Source organism: Liolophura sinensis, chromosome 1 (genome assembly GCF_032854445.1).
Source record: "Liolophura sinensis isolate JHLJ2023 chromosome 1, CUHK_Ljap_v2, whole genome shotgun sequence".
Classification (NCBI taxonomy): Eukaryota; Metazoa; Mollusca; class Polyplacophora; order Chitonida; family Chitonidae; genus Liolophura; species Liolophura sinensis.
This window is the reverse complement of record NC_088295.1, coordinates 29,391,759-29,407,790: the sequence shown is the minus strand read 5'-3', so window position 1 is coordinate 29,407,790 and position 16,032 is coordinate 29,391,759. Positions and strand designations below refer to the sequence as shown.

The following is a 16,032-nucleotide window of genomic DNA, read 5'->3' as shown; positions in this document are numbered from 1 at the left end:
AAAGACACACAGGCAAACTTTGACATGTAAAGAATGTTACAAGTGACTTAAAACCAGAAGCAGGCAGCATGCTGGCGTCCTACACGGTTGTATGTGGAAAGGCCTGTCGGCAACCTGCGGATAGACATAATGCTGACCGCCCTCGCATATATGGAATATTCTTCAGTACGACGTAAAGCACCAATCAAACAAATAAATCAATCAGTAGCAGGCAAATAATTCACAATAAATCAGTCAATACTTCCACGATGCGACGCTCTACCATAAGGAGATAGACCGAGCGTCGATGCTGTGACCGGGTGAGGTGTCGTGTATTGTTTTTCAGCGTGGCATTGCAGGGAGGCAGCACAAAATGCCGGCACTGAGAACGGCCTGCTGTATTATTGTCAGTTTATCTGATTGTTGGTGTAACGTCGTCCCTGATACAATGAATATGAAGACAACCCTGTAATATTACCGTGGTAATGTTGAGAGTGATGTTAATATTTCATGCAAACAAGCACAGCTATAATAAATACTCGCTAACAACATGCTGATTTATTTTTGTTATGCACTATTTACTTCGTTGCCTTGCAGCATACGTACAGCATGTTCAAGCATATTCCATATGCGATTTATACGAGTGTAAAAATTAATGACCGTCCTTCAAAAAAATCTTTTGACAGTGATGGATTTCGTTTATTTTTCCAAATTACAGTGGTGTTCTCTACAGTTACATCAAAGTTTTTTCTTGATTTGCAGAAACGTTCAATGGACATACGTCATATATTCACACGACACCGTTTACGTACATATGGACATTAATTTTGGTTATAGCAATACTAAACAGACATGTGGTTAATGTGGTAGTCTGTTGTACACTTGTGTCAAAATGCGTGACTGAACTGGAACACAAACAAACAGCTTCTTTCATTAAGATTTCCCGGGCCTGAACAGCCTTGTCCCCGGGAATAATATGCCAACACAATAGAAAATTTAATCAATTTTAACAACGTCTGTGAGGGTATATACATATACACTTCACTATGCTGTAAAATCCGCATGAAATATGGCTCAATTCCTTGTTAAACTAACAGCTCACAAGAATGCCAAGCCTGCGAAACGAGACAGTATTAAGCATATAATCATTAACATAATTGTTTCGTTTTTGTGGCAGGGCAATTGTAGGCACCGTTGTTACATACGCAGTTGTATTCGAAACATCCGTCAACGAAGGAGAACGTCGGGGTCGTGTAGACTTTGCCCTTCACTTTGCATCCTGTCAAAAAATAACGAGTGTGATTTCATGGTTTTAATAAAGAGTTTACTAAAGAGAAACTAATCCCATAAGAAAGCAATTAAAACCTGTTCAAATTTCGACGGATAAATGCTAAGTTTAGAATAAAATATTCCAGAAGGTTAAAAAGATATTGCAATTTCCTTCACAAAAGGGAAACTAATCCCAGTAAAAAGTAGTTAAAACCCTTTCAAATTTAGCCGGTCAAAGCTTACATTCAAATGTTCCAAATGATTAAATATATATTGTAAGGTTATTTAGATGCAAGAATGTATCCAGATGATCTACGAAATCTAGCCTTAGGCAGAATAAAGATACTTCCAGTTGTTGCTTTTTTACGCTCAGGTTATAACGGCTAAAATCAACAATCTCTGTTTCGTTTAAACGGCTATCTCAAACATTACTGGTATTCATTAACAAAATGGCGTTTTATCACTAACATAACATCCACAAGCTCCACACATCGATATGTTGGACGTCCATATTATTGCAAAGAAACTACACTTGGAAATACTTTTTCCCAATTTATCATGTTAAACTGTATCAGATTGTTTTCAAGACAAAGACTTTTATTTTCATTGCGTTGGGTGACATCATCAAGGCTGATTTAAACATAGTGAGTAAAAGTCGCCAGGTGTTGACAATTCAAACTTTTTGTGAGTATAGTAAAGCTGTAAACTGCATTGCTTTCCTTCATTTTAGCCCTTAAGTTGAACTCCATATTACTGGGACTCGGCGTAAATACCATACAAGAACACGCTTTTCCAAACACTGCCACCTGCCACCACTAACCACCATGCGCCACCACCCACCACCCTGCATATGGTATGGCTGCATGATCGCGTCCCTTTTGCACTCTTCGTTACCCACCTATTTTCCCATCTGTTACTTTTCTCTGCACTAGATCAGCATTACTGGAATCAGCACTACATATGTTCTTCTCCTTGGGACATGCCCACGTGCCATCGCAGTGACAGAAACATTCCCGTTCCAAGCACTCCCTCTGATACGTGAACGGTTTCTGACTGGGATATTCCACTCCGGAAACCTCACACTTTTTACATGTCTCTACGTCGAACAGTCGAGCGGAATCTGCCGCTACTCCGTCTTCGCATAGGTTCTTCGTAAGTTTTGGATCGCAATCCCAGCTTCCGTCGCAGTTACAATCACAGATGAACTCGAAACATTCTTGAACGTGTTTAAACCTGGTGTTTCCTTCGTATGTCTTCAACCCAATTTTGCAAATCCCGCAGTTCGGCTTTGGAATGACACGATTTTCTGGGATAGAGTCAGTGCAAATGGTCTTTGTTCTCTCTTCAGGGCAGTGCCAGCTACCATCGCATTCACAATCGCAATCGTACTCGAAACAAGCCTCAACAAATTTGAAGCGCTTGTTGGGTGGGAATTCGTCACCGTCAACTACACACCGAGAGCAACCCTGAAGCGATTCATCCTCTTCGCAAATGTCTTGCTTGGTTTCCTGCGGACAGTCGTAAGTTCCGTTACAAAAGCAAGAGCAGTCATACGAGGCACATCCCCTCTGTAATTCAAACCGTGTGTTTGGCTGGTAAGTCTTTCCTCTTACAATACAATCCCTACAGTTCTGACAGATGTTCTTCGTCCTTTCTGCGGGGCAATTCCACGATCCACTGCAGTCGCAGTCACAGTTGTACTCAAAGCAACCTTCGTAGTATGAAAATGGGGTGTCTGGTTTGTATCTCTGGCCTCGGACAATGCAATATTTGCACACTACTTTGGCGGGGTCTGGGGTTACAGGACGCTGAACGGGGCAGAGGTTCCTGGCTCTGTCAGGCGGGCAGTCCCAGGTACCGTCACAACGGCAGCGGCAGTTGAGCTCGTAACAGCCCTCGCGGTGAGAGAAATCTGTATCCCCTTGATATGTGCGACCCTTCACCGTGCATGTCTGGCAGACATCCTGGGGTTCAGCGCAAAGATACTTAACGCGACTTGGGGGACAATCCCACGACCCGTCACATTTACAATCACAACCGTACTGGTAACAATCTCGACGATAAGTGAAGCTTATACCACTTGCAATTGTTCTACCGTCCACTTCACAGGTCCGGCAAGCTGTAGCAATGGAAAATGGAAAAGTGTGCTTTACTATGTGGGATCGACAGGGTCAAATTGCCATTATGGTTTTATTTTTGTTACATTATATGATGAAGGATAATTCAGTGCACTGACTTCGGCTAACCATGTAATGCATTAATGATACATTCAACACAAGATATTGAACGAAACGTCTATGTATATAGCTTCCCTGCATGTTGGTGAGTTTTAGTAAAGGTGGATACTTTATTTTTTCTTTATGTACGATGATATGGCGAAAAGTGGCACCGTTCCGCGCGTGCCAAAATGAAGTGGGATGTCTGTTTTAATGATCACAAACAAACCAAATATCTTTCCGAAAGCTGGCCTGTAACTATATTTTGGAAGGCACATAGTCTAGCTTTATGTTGAGTAACGGCTAATTTAAGTTTACCGTGAAACCACAGGCACTATGCATCAGGCTAATGTTGTAATAAGTGTTGTTGGGGGAGAACGTGTATGAGCTGTTAGGGAAGCAGTGCGAAGAAGCAGAAGCATTTGTGAAAAAAGCGAATCTTGTGAAGACGCTCGGTTTTGCCGACCTCTCCCCTCTTGGTAGATGCGACCTTAGACGCGTCAGTGACTGTGGTTTCCGGAAACTTTTAGTATACGTTAACTTCAAACAATCCAATACCTGCTGGTGTTGGGGTTGGAATAGCGCATAAGTCAGCTTTGTCATCTTCTGGACACGTGTGTCTACCGTCAGATCCGCACCAACAAGAGTATCGAGTACAGCCGCGGTCATAGGTAAATCTTTTGTTCGGGAGGTAATATCTACCTTCAACCAAACACTGGCCTAAAATAATAAACGGATGACCCCTCTAAAATTGAGGAACATTATAAAGTTAATCAACCTACATAAACACGAACCTAATAGTATAGTCTTTGCAGAAAAGAATATTCCTTGGGTTTATACATCCAGTTTGTGTCAGAAGCATACATATTTGTTTGCCCTTTCTCATGAATCAATCTCATGCCTTTTTTTTTGAACGAGTTCCGTTTGCTGAACAACTCACTGTATGACGTTGATGAATTATTGTAAATTTGGTAGAGTTTCCTAAAATAACTTAGACATTGAAATTCTTTTGCCATTAGCGAACTTGACCATATATTAAGATGACTAAAACAAATGAGATGTTTATACAAGATTTCATCACATGGCCAACAAATGGTTTATGATATCTACCGGTAATAGTGAATAAGAGGAAGAGTATTCTAATTTCAAATAGAAACCGTGATAGAACGTTTTCAAATCCTCGTGGTATTGGTCAAGACACATTCACTGCCAGGCATTCCATTGGAGGAATACAGAATATGGACACGACTTTTCTCACCAACCTTTAGCCTATATAGTCATTAGTTGCACACCTGCCTTTAACCTAGCCATGAATTTTCTCATCAGCTTTTAACCTACCCATGACGTTTTCACCATCCCTTAACCTAGCCATATGTCTCACCTGGACGAAACAACACTTTCTTAACCAGCCCTTAAATCTAACCATGATTTTCATCATCAGCTTTAAGCTAACCATGCGTTTTTCTCAACCTAGCTAAGACTATATATTTTCATTGGTTGTCTCGTCACCGAATATAACCATGTGGTCCTCACCAGCCCCAGACTGAGGCATGGGATTTTTCAGCATCTCTTATAATTGTCTCACAAGAGTTAAACAAGAGTTTTCTCATAAGACTTAACTTAGCCTTGAGTTTTCTCATCAGTTTATATGGCCTCGTTATCCGTTTTCTTACCAGCACTAAAACTTAGCCGTGGGTTTTCACCAGCCCTTATAGCCTAGCAATGCATTTCCTTACCTGCTCTTAAACCTAACCCTTTTTTTCATCAGCCCATAACCAAATCCTGTGTTTTCTCACCACGTCTGGGGTCAGCCGTTGTTCTCCTACAGGTGTCCTCCGTGTCTGGACACTCGTATGTTCCATCAGACCTGCAGAAGCAGTTGAATTTGGTACATCCCCGTCGGTAAGAGAACTTCCTGTTTAAGCGGTAGAACTGGCCTCCAACAACACAATTTTCTGTGAAAATTGAAAAACATTATTGAGACACTATTTTCCCTTCAATGTGAAAACGACACTGTAGCGGTATTGTTAGCATCTGACATTTACTGTCAGGTTAGAACAGTATTCCCGTGTAGGCACAAGAGGTATAGGAAAATCTTAGGTGACTTTATTAACTTGCAAAGCATCAAGCATATGGCAAAACGACGAGACGTTCATTATGAACATTTGATTGTTCTATTATCGAAGTGCCATCGTAGGAAAGAGTGAAAATTTATAAGATGAATACATTAGACGGCGAGGGGCCTCCGTGGCTGAGGTGGTTAGCGTGTTAGCGCGGCGCAGTGCCAGGAGCCTATATAACTAATGCGGTCCAGCTCATGCCGGCTTCCTCTCCGGTCGGGCGTGGGAAGGCCCGCTAGCAACCTGCGGATTGTCGTGAGTTTCCTCCCACCATAATACTGACCGCCGTTTTATGAGTGAAATATTCTTGAGTGTGGCGTAAATCGCCAATCAAATAAACAGATAAATAATAGCTGACGTCATACGTAACGGCTTATCTGCGATTACATCGTGAGGACGAACCGTAAATAATTTCGCTCCAAGTCTAACTCTCATTTTGAGATTATAGGCCTACTGCTAATGTGGTAAAGGATTCCACAGTATCCAGTTAACGTTAGCTGTAAGCATGCTTGTACATACCGGGTCTTCTAGTTGGCGCAGCGGTGCAGACGTTTTCTGTGTTAGAAGTTGGACAATCGTGGGATGCGTCGGACCGGCACACACAATTGTATTTGTAACAATCCTTCACGTAAGAAAACCTCGTGTTTACTGGATGATATTTCCCTTCCACAAAGCAATAGGCTGTAACATAAAGCAAAATTTAACTCCTGTAGTTACGTGGACTGCCAGGTTCTAAGACAGAAGGATTGCCAGGCTTTGAGATAGGAGATTAACTAGACTTTAAGATAGGAGGTTTGCCAGGCTTCAAGACAAAAGGATCGCCAGGGTTTAAGACAGAACGCCTGCCAGGTTTTAAGACAGAAGGATTGTCAGGCTTTAAGACCGAAGAATTGCCAGGCTTTAAGACAGAACGACTGCCAGGCTTTAAGACAGAAGGATTGCCAGGCTTTAAGACAAAAGGATTGTTAGGCTTTAAGACCGAAGGATTGCCAGGCTTTAAGACAGAACGACTGCCAGGCTTTAAGACAGAAGGATTGCCAGGCTTTAAAACAGAAGGATTGTCAGGCTTTAAGACAGAAAGATTGTCAGTCTTTAAGATAGGAGGATTGCCAGGCTTCAAGACAGGATTGCCAGGCTTCAAGACAGGATTGCCAGGCTTCAAGACAGGATTGCCAGGCTTTAAGACAGAAGGATTGTCAGGCTTTAAGACAAAAGGATTGCGAGGCTTTAAGACAGAACGACTGCCAGGCTTTAAAACAGAAGGATTGTCAGGCTTTAAGACAGAAGGATTGCCAGGCTTTAACACAAAACGACTGCCAGGCTTTAAAACAGAAGGATTGTCAGGCTTTAAGACAGAAGGATTGTCAGGTTTAAGACAGAAGGATTGCCAGGCTTTAAGACAGAAAGATTGTCAGTCTTTAAGATAGGAGGTTAACCAAGCCTGAGATAAGAGGTTAACTAGGCTTTAAGAGAGGAGGATTGTCAGGCTTTAAGACAGAAGGATTGCCAGGCTTTAAGACAGGAGAATTTTTTTCTAATATGTAAATAAGACAGGATTGGCAGACTTTATGCCAGGAGGATGGTCAGGCTTTCAGGCAGGAGGATTTTCAGGCTTTCAGACAGGGGGGTTGTCAGGCTTTAAGACAAGAGGATTGTCAGGCTTTAAGCCAGGAGGATGGTCAGGCTTTCAGACAGGGGGATTGTCAGGCTTTAAGACGGGGGGTGGGGGGTCAGGCTATAAGCCAGGAGGATTGACAGGCTTTAAGACAAGAGAACTGACAGGCTTTAAGACAGGAAGATTTCCAGGCTTTCAGACAGGAGAATTGTCAGACTTTCAGACAGGAGAATTGGCAGGCTTTAAGACAGGAGGATTGCCAGGCTTTAAGACAGGAGGATTGCCATGCTTTAAGACAGGAGAATTGGCAGGCTTTAAGCCAGAAGGATTGCCATGCTTTAAGACAGGAGAATTGGCAGGCTTTAAGGCAGGAGGATTGCCATGCATTGCCATGCCTTAAGACAGGAGAATTGGCAGGCTTTAAGACAGGAAGATTGCCATGCTTTGAGACAGGAGGATTGCCATGATTTGAGACAGGAGGATTGCCATGCTTTAAGACAGGAGAATAGGCCTTAAGACAGGAGAATTGGCAGGCTTTAAGACAGGAAAATAGGCTTTAAGACAGGAGAATTGGCAGGCTTTAAGACAGGAGGATTGCCATGCTTTAAGACAGGAGGATTGCCATGCTTTAAGATAGGAGAACTGGCAGGCTTTAAGACAGGAGGATTGCCATGCTTTAAGACAGGAGAATTGGCTGGCTTTAAGACAGGAGGATTGCTATGCTTTAAGACAGGAGGATTGCCATGCTTTAAGACAGGAGAATTGGCAGGCTTTAAGGCAGGAGGATTGCCATGCTTTAAGACAGGAGAATCGGCAGGCTTTAAGACAGGAAGATTGCCATGCTTTAAGACAGGATAATTGGCAGGCTTTAAGACAGGGATTGCCATGCTTTAAGACAGGAGAATTGGCAGGCTTTAAGACAGGAGGATTGCCATGCTTTAAGACAGGAGAATGTTTTTCTAATATGTAAATATGGGCGACTTTGTGTTCAACTTACATCTTCGGTTGTTTTTCATTTGCTGTTTTAATTTTTGGTGGTTATATATATAGGGGTGCCTCCGTGGCTCAGTTGGTTAGCGGTTAATCAAAAAAAATAAATACATATATGTATAGGTACAGACAGAGAACTGATGATGTGTCTCTTTTTGCATCTGATAATTCACTGACATTCATTGGGACGTGAAGTGTTAAGCCAACGTGTTCAGTTAAGGTGATACGGTCACATGACGTACATGGCGCCGGAGTCGGGTCGTCACATAACTTGACTGTTGACTCTTTCGGACAATCCACACGACCCTTATCAGTACAGTAACAGTTAAACTTCAAACAGCCTTTAGTGTAGGAAAACCGGGTGTCCCACTCATAGTACTGTCCTTCCACGTGACAATAACCTGAAACAACGGGGGTTAAACAGTTTTAATCAATGCAGATCGTTTCATCAGTTTGAGAGCGACGTTCTTTCTCCGCATTAACTGGTTCTTTTCCAGACCGTAATGTTGGAAAAGTAAACTGCTGAGCAATATGCCATTCACGGAAAGGAGGACGACAGTTTTCCATTCCTGGCGTTTAGCTTCGTGACGACTCATGTCATACAACTGCAATGAATGAAGTCCTCATCTCCAACCTCTTTGTCATAATTATGTTAAGTGACCTTGAAATTAGATTCACTGGACCAAGAACTAACCCAGCCAATATTTTCAGTGTGATCTTGAGCGGGACCTAAAGAACTCACCTTCTGTCTATATGTGGGACTTTGTACATTTAGCTGTACCGGACACTTTGGGCCTTCCAGAGTAGTGACGTCTAATAAACTGTAACTAACATCCTTGCCTCATATTACCTAATTCTGTTTAAGACCTGGTAGGGTGTTATTATTTGGGCAATTACATGAACAGTCAGAATAAAACATTAACTGAGGCAATTTAACAAGAAGCCGTATTTCACGGTTATATGACCGATCATTTCGACAAACATCATTTAGATGTCGTAGCTCTAGTTTTACACTCTATGCTGTTGCTTTCTATACTTGATTTCGTTATTTTATTGTTATTATTTACATATTCAAGAACTTCAGTTCCACTGTAAATGGGCGCAGTAAACAGGAATGGGTATCGTAAACCACCGACCTTTTGGCAAGTTACTGTCGAACGCATGGCCGAAAGATCTAATGATAGAAGTCAGGTGGTCTCCGTCGAAAGTAAGACTGCACCCCACGAGTGTCGTGGACTGATTATTGACACCTTGCCCTCATGAAATGCGAAATGGACAATTCCCTGTTTGGAGCACATCCTGTTCCTTGTGGTTACAGGTTAAGATCCAACTGAACTCAACTAGACAGTTGTGTCGAGTCTAACGCGTACGTGTATGTGAACTAACGATGCGAGTCAACTAGTCGTACTCCAGTCGTTAGCTGTATGCAGGTCAATCTTAAAATCATTCAACCATTTGCCAACGCCTGTACGACCAGTTGAGCTGAGTTGAGCTTCTAGGCCTTAATGTTGGAAAAGTACACCGTTGAACAATATATCAGTCACGGAAAGGAGCACGTAAAGTTGAGTTGAGTGGCGTCTTCAGCTTTCGCGTATATCGAGCTTAATTATATCACTGGCCACGTAACCAACCCTGATACCAGTATAGGTCTCTATACAAGCGCTAGTTTTCTAGAGATACACAGAGTACAAAAACGAAAAGCAATCAAAGCGTTGTTTGTTTGTTACCTTCTCTCTCTACGCTTGGCCTTTGGGTAGGGGAGTCACACACCCGCTCTATGTCCTGTCTTGGACAATCGTGGCTGCCGTCCGCATTACACACGCAGTTATGTTTATAACAATCCTTGGTGTAGGAAAACCTCGTATTCGGCCTGTAGTATTGGCGTTCCACATAACAGAACACTGAAACAGTGAAACCAGTCATTTTATTACATATACGTTGCTTTCTCAATAATTATTGATGTTCTGTTTTTACAGAACAGTCCAATCTCGTTGCATGTCTTTGCAAGAGAATGTCAAAGACAGAAATCGACAATGCGTGGCCATTGAAGACAGAAATTGGAAATGAACCCAATCCGTTCTTTTTAATGGCTTTAGCAATTACGTCACTCATCTGTGTGCTTAGCGTCTGACACACTCATGTGATGTTTATTGCGAAACACAGATTATAAGCATACAGATGGTTTCACGATTACTTTCTGTGGTAGATAACATCATTGTAAGATTCCATGCATTATCAAACCAATGACTTAAACCTAATGAGCTTGCTTTCTCATCGATACTGGTGATTTAGTTAATTTAAAACAATCTCTAAAACTATGCTCACTTGTTTCTGTGGGACTTTCAACGGCATTTAAGACGTCTGTATCTCTCAGTCCATTCTATTTTTTATGGGAAAACAAGGGTTCATTTTAAATTCATTTCATTCCTATATTCGCCAAGCAATTGCAGATGTGATGTCTGTGGGAAACCTCTAAGGCTTTCCTCACCTCGTTTATCTCTTTGTCTTTCACACACATTCTCCCTATTCGTGGCTGGGCAGTCATAACTGCCGTCACTGCGACACACGCAGTTGTACTTGTAGCAGTTTTCTGTATAGCTGAATCGAGAATTCTTCCTGTAGTATTGACCCTTCACCAAACAGTAGCCTGAAATCAGCAAAAACACACTGTGGTGATGTTTGGAATTCTTACTGAGTTTTTAAGATGGTAAACCGGTGGATTTTGACAAAAAATCTATATTCGCTTATCAAATAAAAATTTTCTGTATTTACACAGAAGATAACTAAAATTTTGCCGTTCAGTAAATATCAGACTTGTATCTGTACTGTTTATAGAGTTAAACTCATCTTGACAAGTTATAATGCAACCCATTAACAAATTTTATTATCAGTTCTGAATGATAACACGTGCAGAGATGAGGTCGATACTTTGCGAAAGGTAATTACCTGGGCTATTCTAAAATGGTAGCATAGTTCGATCGTATTTGCGCTGATTGATTTTTTGGCAAAAAACTACGGTATAGCCTCTTTAATTTAATTAACCTCGTATAGGGCTATAACGACTGACTAGTTCCATACCTATTTTGTATTTTTTTCACATTGAATCAAAAGGTATAGTCACCCCCTGCGTCATTAGTACACACCTAATACGCCTATAACATTTTCAAGTATTTCTTAGCACTTTGACAGAAAACATTTTGTCAAGCTTCACTGTTTCACTTATCAACTAAAGCTGGCCATACCCAAACGATCACTCTCTCTATCATCATCGTCACAGATGTTCTCCACATTCCTCTGTGGGCACTCATGCTGTCCATTCATCCGACAGATACAGTTGTACTTGTAGCAGTCCTTCTCGTAGGAAAATCGGGAGTTTAGCCGATAATTTTTACCCTCAACAGTACAGTACTTTGGTTCTGTAACATAATAGACAAAACCAAATTTAGAATGTCCTAAATCGGGGACCATTACTGCTTAATAATATTACTGTGAGTAATACCTGTACTATGAATACAACGTACATTATATCCTATAAGCAAAGATTTCAAGCTCAGAATTGGTCCCCGCGCATTGATCTCTTCCTCTTCCAGTCGTAAAACATCTGACGGTGTCCTAACTTATTTATTGCCCTCATGTAATTCGATGACTTCAATAGTTTCCTGTACAGACTTATTGAAAGCCCTTACTTATTCAGTGCCCTCACTGATTCAACGCCATCACTTATTCAGTGCCCTTACTGATTCAATGCCCTAACTTATTCAGTGCCCTCACTGATTCATTGCCCTCACTTATTCAGTGCCCTCGATGATTCAATGCCCCACTTATTCCACATCCTTGTTTATTCAATGCCCTAGCTTATCTGCTGTAATCGTTTCGATGTCATCACTACTTCACTCCTCAAATCACTTATTCCATGTGAGTCATACATACATTGCTCTTTGCCATATCTTATTTACGTTACCTGGCTGCTTGTCTCTGCACAGATCCTCGGTCTGGGTGGCGGGACAATCAAATGACCCATCCCAATTACACACACAGTTAAATTTGGTACAGCCTGTTTGGTAGGAGAATCTCGTGTTGAGCCGGTAATACTGGCCAGCCACCTGACAGTACGCGGCCCCTGAAATGTGGGGAAAAAATGTATCCATTTGTTTCTTTCTCTTTTATGGATTGTACTGGACTAATAATAAGAGACAAGTTCTTTCGTACATAAAAAAGAAATTGCATTAGCACTCAAGGAATTCTGGACTGTTTCTTAAGGGAGGGGTTCCGGTACGCCTAACATTAACAGGCGTTGTAGAACTGAGTTTTGTTATAGATCTTTACATATCCCAGTTGAGCTCGTCTAACTGGCATTGTAGAACTGAGCTTATGATGCTCAACAGTTACTCATGAATCTCAATAGTTACTCATGATGCTCAGTAATTACTCATGATGCTCAGTAGTTACTCATGATGCTCAACAGTTACTCATGATGCTCAAAAGTTACTCATGATGCTTGACAGTTACTCATGATGCTCAACAGTTAATCATGATGCTCAACAGTTACTCATGATGCTCAACAGTTAATCTTCATGCTCAACAGTTAATCATGATGCTCAACAGTTACTCATGATTCTCAGTGGTTACTCATGATTCTCAATAGTTAATGACCTTTCCACTCAAACAAACATGGGAAATGAAATCGATCCTCATGCAATGAATCCATGTTAGAATCTGTTTCTACACCTACCCCCGCGCTTTGAGCTAGTGGTTCTTCTGTAATAAGTTTTTCCAGCTCGTCCCCTTTTGTCTGTTCTCCCACATAGATTTTGAGAGTCATCGGCAGGGCAGTTCCAGCTTCCGTCCCCACTACAGAAACACTTGAACCGGAAGCAATCCTGATCGAAGCTGAAGGGTTGATTTAAGGCGTATTCCTTGTTGTCAACCAGGCAAAACTGTGCCCCCTCCAAAGTGCCCTCAGTCCCGATGACACCTTATGGAATAATGAGAAAAATTCTTTTTTGTTTACATAGAAAGGCCAAGATACTAGACAATGAAAAAGTGCGGCAATAACCTACATCATGTACCAATTTTTTACTGTACAGAACAAATTTATTTATTGATTTAATTATTTATTCACATGATTGGTGTTAGTGCCAGGCTCATACATTTTGTTACGATTATAAGCAAATTTGATGACTTGTGTCTGAGTACCTAAAGTGGGAATACTTTTTGTAAATTTTAGCAATACATTAACAGGTGATAAAAGTTTGGGCATTCTCTCTGTTCGCTGACCTATTTAAAATTATTCGTAGTCTTATGCACAACGTTGTCCTTCTAGCCAATCTTGGATCTTCATATGTGAACAAGCACAGCAATCTTTAATTTTTTCTGGACCGATGGCCTTTCGAAAATGTAACAACTTCGAAAGCAAACCAAGCTAGGCATAAAGCGAAAACCTGAACGATATTGTCATTTTTATTCTTTCAAAAAAGAGAAGTCACATTCGACGGCATTTCACTCACACACCATTTCCCTTACCAAATCCCTCATCCCAAATATACAAATCACAAATCAGCTACCACTGACTAAGATTTAATATAGCCTACGCACCGATGTCTACCTTATCCTCACGAATCGCCGGATTGGGCGTCACTTCCGTAGCCTTACTTTGCCTTCAGAGTAGATACCGTTTCATGACTAGACTTGCGCTATACATACTCAACACAATCTGCTGATTTATAAAACGAAGCAAAGTCAGAGGAAGACACGCGCTTTGAGCTACACGGACAAGATTAGAAATGCAAGACAATGAAATTTACAAAAAAAAGAACAGTACACCCGAAAAAAGACTTGGACTTGCATAAAGCTATATGATCATGGTACTAACACCTGTTGCAACATAAATAGGGGTTTTATGTTATAAAAACATATCCACATGCTAACATGCTCAGGTCGAATTGTAACATCGAACACTTCGAGGTGAGTCAGAAAAAGCAGTATAGCCATCTAAACACTTGTGTCCAAAGCTGCATGAACAGACCGGATTGTAACATCGAACCCAAGCAGCAGATCCAGCAAAACACTTGCTCTCATAGTCACATGAAATTGTCAGATTATAACATCGAACCCAAGGAGATGAGTTGTAAAAACATAGCCAACAGAGCAGTTCATCTCATTGTCACATGATCAGGTCAAATTGTAACGTCGAACACAACGAACGTGTTACAAAAACAACATAGCAAACACAACATTTGTTCTCATGGTCACATGAACAAGTCATATTGTAACAGCGAACACAACGAGGTGTGTTACAAAAAGCAGCTTAGCAAACAGAGCATTCGTTCTCATAGTCACATGATCAGGTCAAATTGTGACGTCGAGAACAACGAAGTGCGTTACAAAAAGCAGCACAGCAAACAGGACAGTTGTTCTCATAGTCTCATGAACAGGTCGGATTGCAACATCAAACACAACGAAGTGTGTTACAAAAAGCAGCACAGCAAAACAGGACAGTTGAGCTCATAGTCACATGATCAGGTCAAACTGTAACATCCAACACAACGTGAAGAGTTACAAAAAACAGCATAGCCAACAGGACAGTTGTTCCCACGGTCACATGATCATGTCGGATTGTAACATCGAGCACAATGAGGCAAGTTACAAAAAGCAGCACAGCCAAAATAACAGTACCTGTGCCCAGAGCGACATGAACACACCGAATTGCGGCATCAAGCTGATTTATGAAAAAGCAACATATAGCCGGCACGAAACATATGCGGCTGCATTAGAGCTGCATGAACAAGAAATGAACATGAACTCTACCGGCAGATCCAGTTCTGTGGATAGAAGTCCCTCGTTTACTAGCAATTCGAGTTACGCCAGATTTGCCAATGCGTTCAGGTCCGCCACAGATGTTCGTGGTGGCAATGGATGGACAGTCCCAAGCTCCGCTTTTACTGCAGAAGCATTGGAATCTGTAACAGCCCTCATCAAAGCTGAACGGACGGTTCAGTGGGTACTCTGTATTGGCCACTAGACAATAGCCAGGCGATCCAGAGTTGTCTACAAAAGACGGTCAAAACAAGCCGGAAATCTAAACGTTAGCATTACCAAATAAATTAGGCTACTGCTAATGAATAGTTAAAAGTCAGCAATCGCCCATGGCTCACACTGAATGAATATTTCTGGTTTATCGCCATACTGGGCATAATTTTGGAAAATGGTGACGAGGGATCACTTTGAAGTATGCCTAAATGACATCGTGAATAAACGATTTACCTCGCCCGCGTGTTAAATTCTAACTTATCTTTTGTAAAAGTCATTTTTTCGATGTAATAGCAATACTGGGCTTCTTGCCAGTGTTTTGCCAGGGAAAAGTGACTTCCTCTTATTCCGGCAAAGATTCGAAATACTTGTCCATGTTTTTGTGATAATTTGTCCTTATAACCATACAAACCACACACATCTATGTGTTTAGAGTTGAAAGAAGGTGAGCTGGCTAACCTGTGTTGGTTCCTATCGTTCTCCTGGACTCCGTGCGAGAGTAAGAGTATGTTCCGGAGCGACTAATGCGATCATCCGTTCGTCCACAAAGGTTCTCCGTCTGCTCGGCTGGACACACCCAGCTGCCGTCGATATTACAAATACATCTAAACCTATAACAGCCCTCATCAAAGCTGAAAGGCTGACCTATAGGGAAAGTTTGTCCATCGACCTGACAAGATATACCTCTGCCAGTAGTACCTACATGGAAAATTATATGACCTTGTTAGTTTTAATTATGCGATAAGTCTTTGATCAGAATGCTAATTGGTCAAATCTCAATATCAAAAAAGTTGCGTCAAGTAATGAGTGGAGC

General features: G+C 41.5%; 1 protein-coding gene across 5 annotated transcripts in view; it reads right to left on the bottom strand.

The window, feature by feature from the left end:
* Positions 1 to 518: 518 nt before the first annotated feature.
* The window catches only part of LOC135482358 (uncharacterized), a 32,082-nt gene continuing 16,568 nt past the window's right edge, over positions 519 to 16,032 (bottom strand). For 3 of the 5 annotated variants that reach the window (XM_064762297.1, XM_064762298.1, XM_064762296.1), the window contains exons 15-27: positions 15,678 to 15,917; positions 14,997 to 15,236; positions 12,922 to 13,164; positions 12,151 to 12,309; positions 11,432 to 11,605; positions 10,678 to 10,836; positions 9,917 to 10,090; positions 8,432 to 8,590; positions 6,104 to 6,265; positions 5,261 to 5,419; positions 4,023 to 4,184; positions 2,147 to 3,367; positions 519 to 1,258 (exon numbers count right to left, since the gene is read on the bottom strand). In XM_064762297.1, the coding sequence (XP_064618367.1) occupies positions 1,128 to 1,258; positions 2,147 to 3,367; positions 4,023 to 4,184; positions 5,261 to 5,419; positions 6,104 to 6,265; positions 8,432 to 8,590; positions 9,917 to 10,090; positions 10,678 to 10,836; positions 11,432 to 11,605; positions 12,151 to 12,309; positions 12,922 to 13,164; positions 14,997 to 15,236; positions 15,678 to 15,917 (3,383 nt within the window). In that variant the 3' untranslated portion in view covers positions 519 to 1,127. The remainder of the gene's footprint in view (positions 1,259 to 2,146; positions 3,368 to 4,022; positions 4,185 to 5,260; positions 5,420 to 6,103; positions 6,266 to 8,431; positions 8,591 to 9,916; positions 10,091 to 10,677; positions 10,837 to 11,431; positions 11,606 to 12,150; positions 12,310 to 12,921; positions 13,165 to 14,996; positions 15,237 to 15,677; positions 15,918 to 16,032) is intronic. The other 2 variants (XM_064762299.1, XM_064762300.1) reach the window with 2 other exon arrangements.